The 21,706-nt window shown below is 33.0% G+C and overlaps 1 protein-coding gene across 3 annotated transcripts in view; it reads right to left on the reverse strand.

The window, feature by feature from the left end:
- The window catches only part of LOC138328574 (uncharacterized), a 95,904-nt gene extending 74,964 nt beyond the window's left edge, over positions 1 to 20,940 (reverse strand). Inside the window, exons 1-20 of one of the 3 annotated variants that reach the window (XR_011209225.1) lie at positions 20,742 to 20,938; positions 19,839 to 20,015; positions 19,093 to 19,188; positions 18,099 to 18,176; positions 17,690 to 17,833; positions 15,723 to 15,845; positions 14,269 to 14,352; positions 13,927 to 14,076; positions 13,386 to 13,472; positions 11,786 to 11,869; positions 11,222 to 11,383; positions 10,519 to 10,614; positions 10,159 to 10,212; positions 8,890 to 8,946; positions 8,321 to 8,383; positions 6,703 to 6,912; positions 6,404 to 6,611; positions 5,917 to 6,024; positions 5,472 to 5,573; positions 789 to 5,054 (exon numbers count right to left, since the gene is read on the reverse strand). Coding sequence is in view for 2 of the 3 variants with exons in the window: in XM_069275448.1 (XP_069131549.1) it covers positions 4,221 to 5,054; positions 5,472 to 5,573; positions 5,917 to 6,024; positions 6,404 to 6,611; positions 6,703 to 6,912; positions 8,321 to 8,383; positions 8,890 to 8,946; positions 10,159 to 10,212; positions 10,519 to 10,614; positions 11,222 to 11,383; positions 11,786 to 11,869; positions 13,386 to 13,472; positions 13,927 to 14,076; positions 14,269 to 14,352; positions 15,723 to 15,845; positions 17,690 to 17,833; positions 18,099 to 18,176; positions 19,093 to 19,188; positions 19,839 to 20,015; positions 20,742 to 20,752 (2,928 nt within the window). In the remaining variant the exon portion in view is untranslated. Of the gene's footprint in view, positions 1 to 438; positions 5,055 to 5,471; positions 5,574 to 5,916; positions 6,025 to 6,403; positions 6,612 to 6,702; positions 6,913 to 8,320; positions 8,384 to 8,889; positions 8,947 to 10,158; positions 10,213 to 10,518; positions 10,615 to 11,221; positions 11,384 to 11,785; positions 11,870 to 13,385; positions 13,473 to 13,926; positions 14,077 to 14,268; positions 14,353 to 15,722; positions 15,846 to 17,689; positions 17,834 to 18,098; positions 18,177 to 19,092; positions 19,189 to 19,838; positions 20,016 to 20,741 lie in introns of those variants that run through there. The other 2 variants (XM_069275448.1, XM_069275449.1) reach the window with 2 other exon arrangements.
- Between the last annotated feature and the right edge of the window lie 766 nt (positions 20,941 to 21,706).

The following is a 21,706-nucleotide window of genomic DNA, read 5'->3' on the forward strand; positions in this document are numbered from 1 at the left end:
TAGCTAATTATGCATGTCTGTATACATAATATCATGTTTTTCTGGAGAACGTTTACAGATGTGTATATATGTATTTTCTTTTTTGATTTACGGTTTAAAACTGAAATTATACGCGCATGGCATTTCGTAAAAAGTATGTAACAAGGGCAAATATCTATATAACTTACCAAATACAGAATTCGAAATGAAGAAATTTGATCCTCGATATTTCAGATACAGAAAGTCGACGATGACGATGCCGCGCTAATTGATGCCTTGTCAAACGATGCTAGTTCTAAAGAGGACGTCGACATTTTCCCTAGCGTTGTTGTTCCCCCCAAGAAAAGAAAGACAGAGGAAAAGAAATCCTTCTTTGTCCTGACGTCCCATGAGGCATATAAGGACAAAATAGAAGCGTTGGAACGGAAAGAGCTTAAGAAAACAAAACAAAACAAAAAATGCCAGTAAAAATCAGTGTTTAGTCGCATTCCTTGCGAGCCATTCCAGGCCTATACTTTTCTGTCACTTCAAAGGGACTTTATAAAGAATCTAAAAACTTGAAACTTGTTTGTTTAATTCTAATTATTTCGTGATAAAATGTTTTAATATCATAAAAGAGTCGGTTGTCCGAACAACGGTTAATGTGTCCGAACCACGGTTAAAAGCGTCCGAACCATAGACCAAACACATTGGGAACTTCGGAAGTTATTTTCCCTATCCATACCTTGCATAACCCAAGAAATTTGCGAAGCGGATCCTTCCAGATAGGTTCCGAAAGTCGATACAGACTAAAGCTGTTATAGAGTAACAGAGAGAGGTAAGAAGGGAGACAATCTTTAGAAGGATTTCCGAACCTCGGTCGTTTTGCCCTACTTGAATGTGTTGCTATTATATTGCAACGTATACATTTCATGATTTTATATGGTAAACGATTAGTAAAAAATAATTTGTATTCATAATTCCTTCATTCATAAACTTCTTATTTTCATATAAATATTCAAGCAAATGGTTATAATATGAAGGGACGAGTAAACCTTAAATATATTCAGATTATTTAGGTAATATGTGCGCATCAAGAAAAGTTTTTAATATGTAATTCACCACCAAAACTTACCAACATTTTGAGAATTTCAATACTTACAATGCATAGGTTTTAATTTTGAATGAATTTTAGAAGTACTTCCAAAAATCATTATATTTATATCTACAGTGCAGTGAAATGAGTACTTACAGTCAAACATTGAAGCTTATTGGTAGTATACAATTTCATTTTTTCAGTATTTGTAATATTTCTAAAGTGATTTCTGCAGGTATGTCGGACTCTAAACATACATAAGGCATAAAACGTATGAAAAATACAGTGCGTACATTCTATGTTGCAACTGATGTTTATTAGGCATCATGCATGTTTGTCTGTCCATTTCAATGAGTTTTACAGCTTAATTCATATACACTCCTGATTTTCAATAAATTTCTGAAGCAAAATTAACATCTCAAAATTGTCGCCCAGTTACGGCACATATAATTTAAATACTGGTAAGATTTTAAAACACACAACATGCTTGGTTCGCAAAAAGAACTAGCGTTCATTTTCATGCGGTTTTGCGTTAATTTTCAAAAATATTAATTTACGTCCTTCATGTATTGTGACCTGGTTTTGTTTCGCAACATAATATGACACTAACAGGTCGACCGACACACAATGTATTTTAGAAATGGCCGGTCGGTCGAACGGACACGACACAAACCTATAGTCTTCCAGTTTCCAGCAAAAATACCTGTGCAACTCATGAACAAAACATATACACATGTAAGCACATGATATCTAATCCTTAACCTTGACAAATACGCAAAAATGGCGGATTTTCTGATTTTCGTATACATAATTGTTTCTTGCTTTTAATACTTCATTTTAATTAATAAACACAAATTACGTATTGAATCATACAGCAAAACAATAGCGAAACTCTTACACCCTTTAAAGAGCGAAGCAAGCCATCGTTCATAAAATGAAAAATATTGATAATTATAATAACATGGCACTAGACTTTAAACTTATCCTTGTAACGATTAATGAAAGTTGACAGATTTGATAAATCGTAAAACTTTACAGACATTCGAAAAACACACACATGGTTAGCACAGAATTTATATCTGTGACGGCATTTAGAATAACTGACTAAAATATATACATGTTTATATATGTATTTATGACTTACATGTTCGTTGTTGTAAGTTTTACTTCTGTTGAACCCTATCTGTGAACGACGAAAGTATTATACTACTGTAGCGAGTGTACATTGTATTGAATGAAGTGACGCAACAAGATAGTCGCGTCCCACTCACCCTAAGGTAGCGATGATTGGCTGAACTTGAAGTAGGCGGAGTTAAAAATGTTTGAAGTCTCATTTGCTGAAGATCAAACGTCAGCTGAACGTTGTGGCTAAATTTCTAACCTGCCTACATATATCGGCTATAAAACACATTTCTAGCACATCTTCATAAAAATGGCTTCTACCGCTGGAAAGAGCGATAATTTTCCTTTCAAAATCATCCTACACATCTATACAAAAACCCGTCACTAAGAATTACCAGCAACATTTGCAAAAACATGTGTCTAGATTTTTGACAATTACCTAATTAAAATTCATAGTGTCCCCTGCTCTAAGAATATGCATAAGCAAGGTCAAAACTATGAATAAACATATTGATCATAAACCTTAGTGATAAAATATTTCATGTGTAATTCAACTCGATTCCATTTATCTAAAACATAAATCTTTTATTCAATTTTGTAACTCTTTGTAACAAAACAGTTCTATTTTCTTTTAACAGTAATTAATTATATTTGTCATGGTCATATAGATTCATTTTATTCACAAAATATATGTCACAAAACAAATTCTCGGCAATATCTAAAACTTATAAAAATATCAAAATTCCAAGAGGAGCATAGCCCGGGATATACATTCATAGATTCATGTGGATTTTACCTAATTGTGTTTAAATCATTATATTCTTGATTTTTTTTATATAATATTTATGGTAACATGCTGGCATTATGTAAAAGTTTCCCTTTTTCAAGTAAATGTTCGCTGCCTATCCCCCCCCCCCCCCCCCGCGTCTAAATTTTCCTTGAGTCACAAACAGTTGCCTTAAAATTAGATGTTATAAGGCCGAATCTTGTGACAAAATTATAACCTTTCTATATGATAGGCAAAATGTACCAAAAATACCAGATATATAAGATGAAGATTTCTATAAGTACGTTTAGTTCTACGAGTCGATGATTACATTTGTGTGTATCTCCAAACTTGAACTGCATGCAGGGTAGAGTTTATGTATAGATCACAAGTTTCCTGACCTTCCCGAATTCATATTGTCGATAATGAAAACTAAGCCGGGTACTAATTAATAAAGAAAATAACACGAACGATAATTTGATCAATTTTAGAATATTATAATTGTTTATGTTGACATATCATCGGTCCTCGCTGATACATGTATACATACGAAGGCCCCGTCTATCTACAGACCGAATCGTAAAATTCAAACCCACGTGCCCTTCAAGTCATATTTCGGCCCTCACCTTGTAAGCGAGCCATCCAATGAGGAAACGTTTTGATTCTCGACGCCGCGGCTTACTTGTCTTTGATCATGTACTATCGATACTTATTGTAATTGTATTAAATTTTTGGTGTTCGCACATATGGTTCAACGGTAGTAACAGGTGGTGTGGAGTAATTTCGATATTTTAATGGTAAAAACAATATTATTTATTATTATTTAGGTTTTAAGCGATAAATGTTGAAATGCTATTGTGAAAAGCAAACATAAGCATAATGGACATCAAAATAACACACCACAATTTTTGTTAACCTGGTAGATAAGGCACACAAAAGCTGCTTTCAAAACATCTTAAACACAAAAAAGTAACAATAATTGTGCTTTTCACAAATTATGTAGAGTCTTCATTTCCTGCTTTTTATCAATTATGTCAATAAAGGAAATCAAGTAGTATGTATGGCATATACAATTTCTACATAATACATAATTATTTTAAACCATTTCCAGTCCTGACCATATGACCACTAAATGATCAGCTCTTAGTTAAATAATGTGGGACTGTACCACACAAAGTGATATCTAAAATAGATTTTATATCAATCTGAAGAGCCGCTGGTGAATATATTCATTTTGTACATGTTCTTATAAACATTTGTCATCATGACAAGGACGGATTATTTCTTTTCCGGCAAAGGTTGTACAATACCTTTGCACAACAATGGACCACCTTTGTGAAGAAACAACGCTGGCCACACTAAGAACCCAACGCGCTTCCCTTTTTCTGTGTAGTTTTTGTAAAAATCAGTGTTTATATCTGTACCAACTTCAAGCTCGGTATCAATGTGCAATGGCGGGGCTTGTATTCTCATAAACCAACATTGCTTGACACAACTTTTGGCAAATTTTGAAGTTTTGTCGAGTGAAGAAAATGATACTTGGGTTATTCTTCCAGATGATTCAGACATTTTATTGGTATCCTTCTGTAAATTGGCATCGGCTGGCAAGGCGTTACAGGGATCCATACCTAATTGTCTGCATGTTTCACTCTGCGAACTAGACACTTCCTGGCGATCCGACCGAGTAGACGTCATCCTTTCGTTTAAGGCAAAATGATTGTCGCTGGTTCTGCTGTTTTCAATTTTAGCTTCTTGGTTTTCTCTGAATTTGTACGGTTGGTCGTTGTTTAATTCATTGTTTTCCGTTCCAGTTACTACGTTGTCGGTGGGATTTGGCGGTTTTTCAACCTTTTTTCCGTTGTCCGTACGTCCAGTTGCTAGTTCTTCCGTGGATTGCGGTGGTTGTTCGCCGCTTTCACTACTGCTCTCAGTTCCCATTGCAAGATCTTCTCTGAAATCCTTTGGCTGATTGTCGTTGCTTGGAGCAATCTGCTGCCCAGATGTATTTGTTTGTTTTCCGATGCAATTAGGTGATTTGTTGCTACCAATTATCTCCCCACCAGCTCGTTCAAAAAGTTTTTCAAACTTTTCTTCCATCCATGCAAGAAATCTCTTCAAAAATAAAGCACATCATAGATAAAATATATTAGTTATTTGTTTCCTTAAGTAACTAATTAAACATCATCATCAGAATCATTATCGTCACCATCTCCTTATTACCATAATCGGTGCCTGCTTTTCATTTCATAATCAAACTCATCATTACCTTAAATATGCTGTTGCAATATGAAGTCAATATCCTTACGTGGGTTGAATGGAAAACGTCATAGAGATATTTAAAGAATCATTGAACACTTACTTTTACTTGGTTTTTTTTCGATAATTTTCCTTTTAGTTACTTTGATATAATGTGCAACGATACACATTGATGGCCATAGAAACTTCAAAATGTACAGAGATGAAGTTTTGTCAAAGTCCTTAATCAATATTCATATCTTTCTTCCAAAGTAATAGTCTAAGAAAGCTTACCGCCTGGACATCTGGAAACAATACCGGAACGCATGTCTTCCTAATTTCGTCGAGTTGCTGGTTTTGTTCATCCGTCAATTTCGGCCTATCCGTTGTGACATTCTGTGAGAAAAGCAATGCTTACCAACAGACAAACGATACCATAAAGTCAAAATGTTTGAAAGGGTAGAGTAAATTTATGAGCATGTCGTATCAGAACTTGAACAAACACGGTGATGGAATTACACTTCACTTTCTATCATAGATAGTAACGGCGTATCTAAAAACAGATCTGGTCGCCTTTCAGATTGCCATCTTTATTATCATCAATAATGTCTAAAAAAAATGTAAACAAAACTAGCACACACATAAGGTCAGCAGATATTCGAAATGTATGAAATAACAAAGTAAGTGACATATAAAACTGACATGTCAATATATTTATTAACATTATTTGTATGCTTACCTGTTTTTGCTTTGAACAACTAAAATCCGATCCAGGTAGGGATGTCAGTGCTGTTGTGCTGATGTCAACGTACCTTGATTTCGTGTCGCAGCAAAACTTGAATGCCTCCTATAAATGATAAATTACTCTGAATTTACATAGGTTTGAATGGCTTTGTTTTGAGCACTTTATACAATATGTACCATCAAATTAACTTACCAGACTTAGGGTAAGAAAATTTTCAGCCTGAAAACAATGCTGGCTTATGCAATACTAAATAATAAAAATCGGCACTTAATTGTTTATTTAAAAAATTCAAATTAAGGAATTGATGAATTGGAAAGATAAATTCATGAATATCCCAACATTTCGCAAAAGTGATAAAATTCATCAAAACAGAAATTACTTTAAGCAAAATGAAATGTACTAATAGGTTTTTGATTAAACAAAATAGTGTTTTGTTGAATACACTGCATCGAAAAATATAGTTCATTTGATTGTAACTTACTAAAAGAATAGCGAGAAGCGTTTTTACGAAGATGTCATCTGCGCATTTCAAACTTTTTTCAGCTACGAGTTCCTCTAAAGCGTCTGTCCATTCGTTGTCGTACAACTCCGAGTGCTTCTCTGATAACTTTGTCGGTCGGTTGGGATCACTCAGGTCTGTGATAGCAGGATTTCCGTGAACAAGTTTTGTTCCAGCTATTTTGCTTAATCTATTTTTGGAACAAAAATGACAAATGAGTCAATAGAATTATTGGATTGATAGTGATCCAGTGTACTACATTTGCAATAAACAGTTCCTACCTGGTAAGCAGATTCTCCTTGTCATTCTGTAAATCTTTCATTCCTTTCCTAGCAGTTGCTAATTGTTGCCTCAGAAGGTTAATTTCTCCTTGATGTTCAACTCTCATGCTATCAAGATATTCACTCCATCTTGACCTTTCCTTTTCCAGTAGTCCATCCTCAATAGTTGCATGGCTTTGCCTCAGTTGTTCCCCCAAATCCGCTTTTTCCCTACAACATGTCTTGTTGCAATATACAGTGGACCCTCAATAATCCGTACACTCGTGTCATAAGCCTAACCGTCCGAATTGCGATTGTGTTAGATTCCATTTACTTAGCCAATAATCAAATCAATTCTGATAATTCCGTCCGGATTGTGAGTATACCGGAGTATCGGAGTCCGGATTATCGCGGGTCCACTGTACTATAGTCATCATACCAATAGAAATACTATCATTTTATTAATGTAAATATGTTCATAATTTATATATCTTATAAAAACAGTTATTTCTTATAAAAACAGCTATAATATCGTTGTCTACTACTCTATTTAGATTTTTAATTAAAGTTATAATCATAATGGAAATATCTCCCTTCATTTGAAATTCGATGACTAGTTTTGTTTTGTGTTTTACTGCTTATGAATGTCTGTAACTTGTACCACTGTGTTATTTTGTAGGGAGAATGTATATATAGGTAATGTCTGCTCCATAAAATCAAATTGACTTTTGTCAATAAAATAAAAACATCTACATCAACGGCGTACAGTGAGGTAACAGCACGATATAAGTGCAAAATCATCTTAATTAAATCAATACTTAAAATAAAGGTTAAATTCGCTGTCTTGTCGCTTGGTTTGGTTTCAGTTATTATATTTGCTTCCTACAGCAGGGACGACCTCCCGTGGAATTGGTGTCTTGCGTGTGTAAAGTGCGAGGAGACGGCGGTATGTTCCGTGTTGCGTCTTCTTGTATAAAATTATTGTGAGTCTCGACCAGGGGAGATAACTAGAGCCTTCATCAAAGGAGTGCTGAACCAAAGATCAAACTTTAGGTGGTGTTTAGTGAGACGTTGGAAATGAAAATATCCTAATCTTAATCGCCTTTTACGATCATGCAAAAAGTGCAGCAGGTGCAATTCTTACGTCCTACCTGGGCCTTCCTAAGGAATTCCTTAATTTAAATTTCCCCTTGGAAAATCATTACAATAGTTAAGGAAAAATCTTAAGCTAAGGAGCCTGTAGGACAGGGTTTGTCACATGGCGCTGTGATAGTCAACTATGGAGACAGCGATAATTTCAGGTTATTTTTTTGTTTTGTTTTATATCTTATTTTGTTTAGGAAGTGATGGTGTATTAACGGTTATAAATTTGAATGACTTTATAACAGTTGAAAGTTGAATTCAATTGGCGAAACATTAAAATATATAATGATTAATATGAAAGTGGTGTGTGGCTATTCTAGAATATGGTCAATAAGTGTTACTACAAATGTATGTATTTCGTTGTATTGAGTAAATCGACGTATCATGACGACGGACGTCGTATGCAAATCGTGGTTATTCATTTAATCAGCATCCACGAAATATTTTATATAATACAAACGGTGGCCGTAATGACCTCTTGAAGATATTTACTTACATTTGTGTTTGGACAATCTTTTCAACGTACTCTTTCTCCTTTTCTTCGAACTGTTTAAGTTTGCTATATATAGAGACATATATATGTTAGGCATGGAATAAATAGCATTTAGTAATTATTATAAACAAGACAATGATGTAATATTTTTTTCTAGATTTCGATTTGGTAATGGATACGTATTGCAAATGGAAAAAAAATCAGGATTTGACACTCCTCATCACATCAAGACGACACATTTTGTAAACTATGCAGCGGTACACGTGATCAGTAAAGGTCAATGTATTGTTTGAATGACAAATATAGCCCTTCTTTATTTTAGTAGACACACAAAGGGCTTGATTATTCCGTCTTTTGATTATTCCGGGTAAGTATTGATCGTGATGTCATGTGGTTTTGAGCTTAACGTCATATTTTTCGGGAAAAACGACGTGAAATGCGCTCGATACATACCAACAAGGAAGCTAACTCTGTAATATGCAAAGACGGAATATAAACATCGGCATTTATTTTATTGATATTTGTATTTATATACTACATAAACTGCTTTAAATAAAGTAGCAGCAAACTACCTTTGTAAATCATTAATCCGTTTTTCTAACTCCAAAACATGTTCTGCACCATTACTCCTGGAAAAAATAAAGGATGTTCTCAGTAATCATTGTAGATGTTGTTTGTTTGATTAGAAAGGGAAAAGACTATTAATATTACAAGATATGACCTTTGTAAATAGCCATTACGTTCGTAAGTTTATGCTTTGAAAATGCACAAACATAAGTATGAACCCACCTTGATATGAAAAACAAAGAATACTTTTACCATATATGAGTCCCTTGATTCGATATGCAGATACAATGAGTCCCTGCATTTCATGACAAAGTCATGACGGATGAATTAACGACATATGGTTCGAGAGAGTCAGATTAATTAAAAATGTGTTTTGTTTTGTCTTTAAAGATGCAATATCAAATCAATTAAATCAGTTTTATTGTGTTTTCATACTGTAAACTTGGATATCTTCGTAAATACTTAATTTTGCGATTTGTTATTTTCAAGATAAATATTCCTTAATACTTTTAACAACAGTTCATACACATACAAAATATTACGCACGAGAGAAACTTTCGCTATCAAGCGACCTTCGTGTAATTAGCGCAATTTTCCACGTTTACAGCATATGATTCATTCCTCTACTTCACGGTTACATGTTTCAAGTCTCTTGAAAAAATTAATAATGTTATTTACGTCTAAAGCAGAATTTGATATACAGCTTTTCAAAAGGAATTTTAGAAATGCTAAAGAATTTGTATGAGATAGCTCTTGACACTAGGGCAAGGATATATATTTCGTAAAATTTGATTTTACACAAGTGCGGTATGGAGACTGCGGATTGTATCAATCACTGGGCATAAACGTAAATGTACTCAAACATGAGACAGTACACCGATGTTGGTTGTATGGTTATTATTTATTATTTTGCTTTGTTTTAATTCAGAGCCAACGGGGTGGCTTTCTAGGGCTGTGAAAGAAATTCAAATTAACAACCGCATGCAATTTCCAGAAATCGCCCTTTAGAATCCTTTTCTACCCAGTTTACTCACTGTGCGTACATTGTCTTAAGCAGTACGTTATGTTGGCACCACATTATTTAACGTTTTTATGAATGACATACAATTCTAGTAGTCAATATCAATCCATAACAGGTATAATTAGTTTTTCATATACAAGATTTCGCAATATTTGCTTAGTGATATCACACAATTCATTGCTTCTTGAAAGCGATACATTTCGTTCAGAAAACAAGACAAAATATGCTTCTTGAGACCTAAACAAAGCCTTACCTCTGTATCTCGTCGATTCGTTCTTCTAACTCCGACACATGCGTTTTGATGTTACTGAGAATGTTTGAAAATGCAAATATAAATATAAACAGCATATGGTTATATCATGTGTTATAGGAATTACTGTGTTGCTTTATCAATAACATCATATATACATGTGTTTTGAGCTTTGAAAACCCCAGGAATTTGGCAGCCGGGCAATACCTAAAAGCCATCCAACTACCACTATTATGGCTAGCCTTACCTCCAAATGGCTTTACAGAACAAGATTGTTAGTTAGATATCATAAACATATAAGTTTTTTTACTTGAAATGTTCGTTGTATGTACATAAATATTTCTAGATATGTTCAAAACTTACTGTCGTTTCGATTCTCTCTCAACACGTAAAGCTTTTACCAGTTCGCCATATTTCTTTTGCTTGTTGCCGGACTGTCTAAAAACCTTTTCTGACTCTCTAAGGAAGAGGAAGGATGAAATGAACAACTTACAGAAATAAATGATCTGATGCTAGTATGTATACTTAGGTTATAGTTGTGATAACTAATTTGGTCACATGCGTGTTCTGTTGTCATATACCCTAGTCTAACTATTTATTTTCGTTGGGATCGATTTTCGTGGGATACACTTTTGTAATTTCATTTGGTGTAATGGCATATACAAGGTATTTATATGTTTAGTCACTCTCAGTTAAGGTATGGTCATGGACAAACAACAATTATATCAAAATTATAGATATATGATTATAATTGATTTGAAAAGATTTCTTATATTTTAACTGTCCAAGTTCGTGCTGTTGTGACGTATTTTCGTCGCTTCAGGCCAAGAAACGAACACCACGAAAGTTAATCTTCACGAAATTTTATGATTTCATAGTAAAACAGTTAACAAAAATCTGAGTTAATCTCAAAATCATGAAAGTCGCATTGACCATTTGGAGGTTACTGTAATGAATCACATTTTTGTTTTATTTATGATTCATTGGAATAAAGTTTTTGTATTATATCGACAAAATTAAATCATGCATGTTGATCTCGATTGACTAAATAAGATATGTAGCCTACCGAACTCGTGTTTCCTTGTCGCTTTTATCCCATTCGTGTGCAGCTGTTTCTCGTATTCCTTTTCTGTCATCCTCTTTGAGATAAAAATCAATATAGGCATAGTTTGATTCATTGAACCACGTCTCCTCTTCTGTACATTCTGGTCCGAGAGTTTGATTTTCACTAAAATTGAGAGGTAAACAAAGGTATAGAACAGTAATTCGTTGTAATGATAAGTTATGAAGTTATTATTAGAAGCTAATTTAGAGAATGGGTATATAATTAAATGTTTTGTGACACGTGGCGTTCCTTAACTTTATTTCACTATTGTGAACTAATGCTTTATTAAGAAATCACTGAAAATTGTTGCTACAGCCGAAGAATAAAACGTTGAATAAAGTTCTTTTTTTTCTATTTGATACCTTCAATATATCCACTACCAAAATTGTGTACAACGAAATAAGCTTAGTACTAATACACCACATTTATCGAAATATGATAAAACATCTTCGTTTTTTACAAAACATAACTGAGTTAAACGAACCCCAATATTTTATGACTTCATTGGACATATTTATGTGTTACCTGACAACTTTGTTTTGGATTCCTGTGAGTTTGTGAACGATTGCACCAAGTCCTATGCATCTGGTGTGCAGTGTGATGAAGTTTCTGGACAATATATTTACAGATATATCATTAAGTAAAAGAGTGTTTTGAAAACACTTTCCCTATGGATTATCTACTCGATCCTGACTAGTACATACTAGGTATTGCATTCATACAGAATGTAAGACTGCTATAGAAAGAAATCTTTATATTTTGCAGTAATTTATGAACAAAATGAGTTCTCACATATCGATGCTGTACATATAGAATACTACACCTTGTACAAAATTAATGTAACAGGGATACTTTCGTTTACATTAAATTGTGTTTTTTGCAATGTTTGTTTATCTTTCACCTATGAATACCTACATATGCCCGAGGGCATCATAATCCGTAAAAGTGGTAGTTTCTGCTTCTGCTTAGCGCTCAGCATAAAGGGAGTTTGTCAGATGGTTTGCCCGTTGTCAGTAATGACCGTGTGGTTGCAAACACAATGACTTAAACAATTTAGAATGTATTCAAAAGATGTAAAAATCAATAACATAGTATTCTCAACTCTTTCAGATGACATTAAATGACACTGGATATGTACACATTGAAATCAACAAATGGTGGGAGTACCTATTATTTAAACATCATAAGGCATACGATGATCTTGACACGGTACGTATGTTTAACTGAAACATACATCCATTGTCACATATTTTGTCGATATTTATAAGCAACTCAAAGTGCGTTTTATGAATTTATTCTGTGTAATACTTTTATTAAAAGCTAAAATAATTGCATTCATGGAAACATCCATTCAACATTTAAAGTGCAATCTCCTTGATCATCTCAAGTGAAATAATCACTAATACGTTATGCAGTTAAGTTGATTGTAAATTTAGGATTGATCTGTAGGTACGAATCCCTCCATTTGTTTATAATCACAGTTGAGAAAACGCTTGAATTGTTACGTTAAGCTTTCACCGCGTCATCCACTTTCAAACTGGCGGAGGGGAAGCAAATCGTATTTTAAGAAAAAAAACATTTCATTTAGTTTGAAATATCAAAACGATTTAAGTGAATTTTACACAAATCATGAACAAGCATTACATATTTTAACGGTAATGAAATGGTATATTTTGTTGAAGAGAACGTGTTGTACTTTTGAAGCGAGGGCGACAGCTACCTTATTGCACCATAACAAAACTTACTGAAACCCTATAAAGTGTTAGTGGGTCACCACAGTAACTGACCATATAACTAATATTGACCGACTACTTGGTCAACAAGTGCTTAATGTCTAAGTTATGTCTTTAGGAGGGAAAAAACATTAGATCTTTAAACAAATATACACAGGAACCAAAGATGTTTACATAATATTCATGGCCTATTTGTTTCAGTTGATCTCGAATAACATTTGCAAATCAAAGGACCAATATAATCTTCAGTTTGTAAAATGATTATCTTGAGAAAGGAGTTTTTCATGAACAGACGAAAAGATGAATGAAAGAAATATCAGAAACGAAAGTCATAAAAACTACAAGCATTATATTCTACATTGTACCTGCAAAATAAAATGAAATGCACTTACTCTTTTCTAATTTCGTCCATATTTAATATGGTACCCTGGATAGTGGCAGTCATTTGAATACAGCTGGTTTGAACCTCAGATAACGTCCTGAAAATAACATTTGATGTGTTAGCCTCGATTGTTAGTTAATTATTTTGGATATGTGATGTAATATGTTAATAAACATAATTTTAACATGCAATGTTTTAAGACATACCTTTTTTATAATGTCATACTTCACAATGAAAACATCGTTGTAATTTAACGAAAATTTATACAGGCTATACAAATAGAACTGGCAGTATGGCTAATTTGCGAACCATTCGTTATCAATGCGATATAAAGCAATGTCACTTTATACTACAATACATAATGCGCCAGATCTCATATGACCAGGACGATGGTGCAAGGAGATTGAAATGTTCATAACAAACTTTTTTTATTTATGATTTATCTTTATCTGCTGAATCGGGAAATGACCATAAGAAAAGGTCATACAGCATTTTTAAATTAAAAAAATGAGTATTAGTAATGTATGTATAGTAAGTATAAAACATCTTACTGTCTGATCCACTTTGAAGTTTTGTGTTCAGTATATATCCATCTCTCTGGTACGGAGACATCAGAAGATACTTTTATTCGTTTGACTTCGTCTTCACTTCCAAACAGCTGTTCGATGATAGAATAACCTTTCAAACATGGGTTGTGAAAACTGCAAATAAAACAATTGCATTTCCATGATACTCAACAAAACAAATCGCTAGTACTACAGTTTATTTTACATATCACTAAGTCCGTTTATATCATTTCTGAAGCAATGAAAACCCATCAAATGCTATATATATTGCCTTGTTTTCTCGTCTTCAGTCTTTTTTGAATTAAAAATGAAAATGTCAATTTTCACCTTTCCAGGTCTCCGCATTCTTTCCAGATCATTTTTTCGGTTGCAAATAGAAATTTCCATCGTGATATCATTTTTCTGAAATGCCTGAAAAAAGATCTTAACATATTAGCATTTTTTTTGCATTTCTTTTTAATAAACTCATTTATTAATAAATACAAGCAAATCACACAGTTTCTAACATTCGCTGACACATACATCATAATTTGTTTTTCTTATGTATACATGTTTTTAGTTGTATCACCCAAAACCCTTTACAAACCATATACTTACACACTTACATGTACAAAATAATGGCAAGACGGTTTACATACACTCTTATTCATAAAGTTTGAAATCCATGGTCTAAAACATATACAGTCAATCTTACAATTATAATACACATGCACTCACAGACAATTACACTCACAATGATATAAGTAGGAGAGAAAATGTAGAAGAAGGATAGAGTTAAGAGATGATGAAAAGCTTTGAAATTCCTGTTGAAACAGTTTTAATTACAAATACATATAATATGAAGAAAAGGATAGATAGAGAGAAAAGAAAAGAAGATGGAGGAAATGGCAAACTTTAAATATTTTGTATGCTAAAGAACGCGTTGGCAGTGAGCATTTGAAATCATAGATGTAAAAATGTAAATAAAAGACAAAAGGACTATATAAGTATACGTATGACGGAGGAAAAATAATTATCACAACAACGGAATACAATAAATAAACATATCTTAACCAAATACACGTAATTGTATTAGCTTTTCCCACCTCTTCCACGCATTTAAAAACTAATATTTAATACACTGGCCTTTCTTTATTGGTGATTATTTTTTATATTTTATAGTGCTCTACAATAGAGTACAGAACAGATTGAATAGTTAAAGATTTATGTAAATATCTGCACCTTTAAATGTACTGCTTTATAAGTAAAATTATTTGGTTGTCAACAGAAAATGCTAGACTGTTGTTATTATCTAGCTTACCAAATAACAAGTATGTTTATTTATTGTAAAAAAGATTATGAAGTGTAAGCAACACTCATCTAGAGTTTCGAGAAAAAATTGTACCTCATCACATTCCCAAAATAAATGCACAATCGTTTCTCTATGAGAATTAAAACATTACAAAAAGGGGAGATTTACTAATTCTAATTTAAAAAGTAAAGAATGGGTTGTTAAAATGTGAGGGGGTGATTCTGAATTGTAGCCGTTAGCCGCTGAAGTTTAAAGTTTTTTGTTACTCTATAAAGAAGAGTATATAAATCCAATCTTCATCATAATTTTTAAAGTGTTTTTCCCATTTGTCCTTGTCTTTCTAGTGTTAACATTTGCAGTTTTAATAATTTCAAATGCTTCTTACAATTTTTTTATTTGTTCTTTTCTTCTATGTTATCTTATCATAAGTTTTATTTCTCATTCGCTGATTTTTGCGTAAATACTTGCGCAAACTAGAAATTTTACTTACATTTTCAAGTTGTCTCGACAGAAGATAGTGACGTCTCTTTGTGGGTCCTCTCGTAGTAGTTGTATGATCTTAGCTATAATTTTCTCCTCATTGCAGCACTGCCAAATAAATTGCTCGTAGATACTATAAAATAAATCATGATTTATAAAATTAATCTGCTTCGTAACAACTAAAACTCTTAAATATTACTTCGACGTGTTTTGTTACGCAATAATTTGCAAGCATGAAACAACTCCTATATCTGCTTTTCAGATTTTTTTTTCAGATTGGAAAAATGTAACCATTGGTAATTGCAAGATAGTTACTAAAATGGAATGGGAATGGGTTTAAGTAAATAGGCATCGTACGGAATTATTTTGATCTCGTATCTCGTAAATAATTGTAAAATAACTCAACACGTATGACTTAGCTGTAGTTTCATTGCTAGTAAGACAAATCTAAGTTTACTTGCGGATGCTTAATTCACAATATTCCATTGTAATGATCGATATTGCATTGACAAGTAGGGTGTCTCTTTTGACGTGATCGCAAATTGATGTTTACTTTTAACAAGTGAAGTTTTATGAAAAATGCATTTTAATTAATTAAAAAAGATAAGAAACCATGCAATGTGATAGACGGATATATAGATTTAACTTTTAGCACAGACAATGTCAACAATATAGAAAAGAAAGAATTTCTTTTAAACATTGTCAGAATCTATATTATCAATGGTTGTCATTTGATAAACACAATAAGAAGAACATTGCAATTTGAGCAATTAGGATAGGAGATTAGGATTATAACAAAAGTCAGTTTACAAGATCTGATTGAGGAAGATATTTGTTAAAACGGGCCGCGTAGGGTGATTTATAAAGGTAAATACTCGACATGTCCAATGATGGTAACCAGTGTTTTAGGACTATTTGAAATGATACTCCGCGTTGTAGAGTGATTCACTCTCCATCCATAGTTCATTTACACCACACATACATTTTTCTTACATTATGTGTAATTGTTATATAAGTATCAAAGATTAAAACCCAGCTAGTAAAATTTCCTTGTTGTATATGACCATTATATTACATAATGGACAACTCGGGAGTCCATTATGTAACTCACTGTCCATTATTCTCAGGACCACTGGTGCCATTATTTTCCCCAAAATAATGAGACAGTCTATTTTGAACAAGGAAAAAACCGCTGCTGTAAAGAAAAACCAAACATGTTTATTTGACTGTCCAAAATTTTACATTTATGTTCACTCCTACATTGAAATTATTACTTCCCTTTCCTAGCTGTTACTGTTCTGAAAACATAATTAGAGTCTTGCATTAATAATTGTTACATATTTTTAATACTTGTAATTGACGAGGAATAGGAATTCTAGATTCTTGACCGAGTTGGGATAATACGCAGTCTTTTTAGCTCAGATATCTCACAATCCTTATAGCATATAATCTGATTATTATGGTTAAACATAAATATACTTAAGAGCGAAACCTGTCTAATCTGACACCTGCTTTCCCTACATCCTAATTGTAACTGTTCCGTATTCAACAATAGCAACAATAGTATACAATAGTATCTGACTTTCCTACACCCTGAATAATCTGACCAAACAAGTTGCTCCCACGTGGTGTCGGATTAGACAGGTTTCACATTATACCAGTGCAATGCTATGATAGCAATCAGATATGGATTTATTTTATCATATCTATAACATGCGTATGGTCGATTTTTTTTAGGAAAAACAGTTATGTTTGAATTGTAGGGAAAACTTGTACCTCGCCCTGCGGGCTCGGTACTATCCATTCTCTCTAATAATGGACAGGTTTTCGGAAATTATCCATTACAAAATACGGAAGGAAATTTCCCGGGATGCTGTGTCGGTTATTTGGGAATAATATGCTAGTTCCATTAAACTTCAACTCTTTTGAATATTGTGTCTTAAAAAGGCTGCCCAGAATCAATATAAAAATCAGTACCTATACCAGCTATGCTGCTCCTTATAGACCATTACTGATTCCAATCTCTGTTTATATCCATCGGAAATAAATCCCAGGACTATAAAGCTGGCATCATCTGCATAATCATCAGCTATTTCTCTGTATACGTCGGTATTGATGTTGCTGAAATGATAACAGAAATAGCAGTATTAATTCGACGCATCTACTCAATAACATACAAATCAGAATTAAAGCATACAACAATAACAATAATTAGAGGTATAAAGTAGAAAACGAAAGAATATACATTCTTTATATATATAATTTATTATTCTACATGGTGCCCACATGTACAAATAAATGAAAATATGGAATCGGGAAACAAGCTTAACGCTTTATTCTTTGTTATGAATCTAAAGCCATTCGTGTCTAGATTGAGATTTAGTACCTTGCTGTGTCCTTATTTTCAAATCGCTGTCGAAACGTCTCCAATCCGTGAAGGTATCCACAAAGGTTTCTCAGGACTCTACATGACAGCGATATTTACAACGTAGATGAAATAAGAGTCATGATATGCAAATGAGCATTAGGTATATACCGAAGAGACGTTTTGATAACACAGATTCGAAAAACTATTTCAGAATCAGCAGAATCGAAAAAAATAATACTTATACTATTTCATTTCGTTTTAAGCTAATTTAACATCAACAATATTGTTGTACAGCATAGTTACACATAGAATATGTATGCATGATAATTAGTTTTTCCAGTGATTTCCACTATTTAAAAGTTATATTCGTCAAGTAGTGTCTATAATCCGGAATTCATGGGAATGACTAAAGCTATGAACTAATTTCCCCGAGTTCAAGTATATAAGTATATACTATGTGGTAAAAGAATTGTGCGAATAAATCCGCAATGCACTTTTAGATAAGGTATTAGGATTAACTACCTGCACTACCCGGTTGGCGACTTTGATCATTTTTATTATTCTGAAATCTTATTTTCAGTTTGATTTCATTTTTGGGACCTGGCATAAGTTACATATATCAAATATGTATTTCTATTAGTGCATTACATAAACAAACATAGTATCAAATAAATAAATATTCATTTGGATTAAAATATAAGATAAATAAACGTATTTATCGCTTGACAAATAAACAGACATTCGTTTCGATTGGGGTATCATATTGCGGCAAACGTTTGACAAATAACAGACATTAATTTCGATTGGGGTATTATATTGCGACAAACGTTTGACAAATAAACAGACATTAATTTCGATTGAGGTATTATATTGCGACATAATTTACAAATAACAGACATTAATTTCGTTTCGGCTATTATTTTGCGACAAACGTTTGACAAATAAAGAGACATTCATTTCGATTGGGGTATTATATTGCGACAAAACCTATTTATCGTTAATAGTTACTTACTCTGGAACATTCGCAGAAGCGTTGTCGTTAGTTGTCATAATAAAAATGGATTTTATCTCAGACTCCTGCCTTGGGGCGCCTCTGTTCTGTGGGAATCTGGGAAACAAGTTAATGACGTTTATGTACAAATATACATCATTGCACATGTCATATTACAATGTCAGCGAGAGTAGCCCCATCATCTAACGCATAGAAACAAGTGATAGGCGAGTTCCTGTCACTCAGAAATAAAGAATTAATTTAAAAAAAAATAATGTAAGGCCAAGGACACATGCCCCTATCATTTAATGAGCATGTCCTGAACATTGAATGATTAATGACATATGTCTTAGCCGTACATGTACTTCCAGATGTTCATTTTTTATGATAATGTCATGTGTCTTGACAATTCTTTGGAATGTGTCTTTGCCATTCTTTGGAATGTGTCTTGGCCATTCTTTCGAATCCTCATTTTGTAATGAAATATTCATTTTTTAAGTCGCATAAACCACCTACCATCTGTGCATAGAAATGCCAGTGTATGTTTTAGAACATTTATGACCCCGACGATTAATTCTTTGTCCTCTTTGTATATATTTGTCATATTTGCATTTTGACGTTTTCGTTGCAAAAATAACGTTACTGGTGTAAATTGTATATTGACATTTTCCTTTTTAACCAAGGATATAGGGTTATTAATATGAAATAAGCTAATTTGCAACACTTTACGATATCCTATGCCATTCATTCCAATTGTTCTATCTTACTTCATATGATGAGGAAGCTTTCCATATAAATTTGACTCTGATTCTTCTCCAGCTTCCGTTGTGTTACAAACACGTGTAACGTATCCGGGGTGTACTGCCGCTTTGTCGCTTCTGCCTGGACAGGCTTGTGTTTTGGCTTGTGTTGGTCTGATGTTGTCATAGTCTAAATTCGGATCCCTACGATGAGATTCAGACGACATGCATGTCAAGCGTATCATTATTTTATAATCTGATTAATATACATTTCACCATTAAATACTATGTGGTGTATAGTTAATGGTGAATCTGTATTTTAACTAAATTGTATTTTATAGGTCAATGTATCATTCAAACCTTCATAATGTCATCATGTTATGAAAATTGATTAGTATTATGCATTTATGGCACCATTGGAAGTGTGATATGAATGTTTATTTACCCGAAGGTGTAATATTTCCTAAGAGCGTACCACTGGGGACATAAATTAATGAAATGTTAAACATGTAAAAACATTGGGTGATTTCCCTTTGTACACGCAAATGTGGTTTACGATGAATATATGAAATGACTACCTAAATCGAAAGTAGCTTTTTTCAGTCATTTTAAATAATAGATATGTTTCTTTAATATTTTATTAATGGATATTACCAGTATAACAAAACACCGTTAAATGATTATCAACATTCCGATGTTAAAATATTTTCCTAAAGCATCTTAATCATGATAATCACAGCCTATATGGAACAAGGAAGTAATGTAAAATTCCAAATGGTCCTTCCTCGCATTTTTTTTTATTATATTAATGGATGTTTTATAAACAAGTGTTTTCATTTAGAACGCATTTAAGACTCTATACTTATACATGGCACAGACAACAAGATATCTAACTAATACTCATAAGATTAATTAACAAGCTAAACTTACCGTTCTGCCATGATTAGATTTGTGTAATTATAGCAGCATGTCTCCTACTATGAATAATAACATCCTTGTTGAAATTTGTCCTGTTTAGGTCAACCCGATTTCATTATCTTTAAATCAATGTGCAGACGATTTTCGGAGAACTCTTTTCGTTCTATAAATAGCCAGATATACACACCACTACACACATATGTGTGAGGTGTATATATTTACTCCGCGGGTGATCATGATCTACCTATATCGATCGTAGACAAGTTGACATACGTTTACAGAAACTGAAAACATGTATTATTTCATTTTTTGTCTTAAATAATGAAATATATACTATTACAAAATAATTAAACTTATGGGAATTATGAAGTGTAATAAATAATTAAGTAACCGTATACAGTGTATCTCAATGGACATTTGGAATTTAGAATCTGTATGAAGCCGGGTATAACCCGTACTGATAGATATTATACTATGATACCTGTGTTTCTCCGCCGGCGATTGATAAACTTTATCTATTGTTCTGCTGTAACAAGAGTTACTTACTTTACACGTCATGGAGCTTTAGCTTTTCAATATACGTCAGAATAAAAGTACACGTGTATTTAAAATCATCGGATATTTATAACCATACACGTAATAGGAAAGGAATCGAAGAATCAGGATCCGATGAAAAGAGTAGGTATATCGTCAATCATGTTGGGTTTCTGTAAAAAGAGAATGATTTTCATAACACACCATATGGATAGAATCAATTGTTCTTTTTGATTGTACCAAAATAGTTTTATGTGTGCGAAATCATCTTTCATTCAATTAAGCACGGATATCACTATTTTTTTTTTAATTTTTCGGGGTATGAAAACAAAATTAGTTGCAAACTGTGTGAATCTGCGTAGCGGATTCTCAAAAAAATTTGCAAACAAAATGTTTTTTTTTCATAACCCGTTACAATTAAAAAAAGTGACATCCATGCTCAA

This window comes from Argopecten irradians, chromosome 7 (assembly GCF_041381155.1).
Source record: "Argopecten irradians isolate NY chromosome 7, Ai_NY, whole genome shotgun sequence".
NCBI lineage: Eukaryota > Metazoa > Mollusca > Bivalvia > Pectinida > Pectinidae > Argopecten > Argopecten irradians.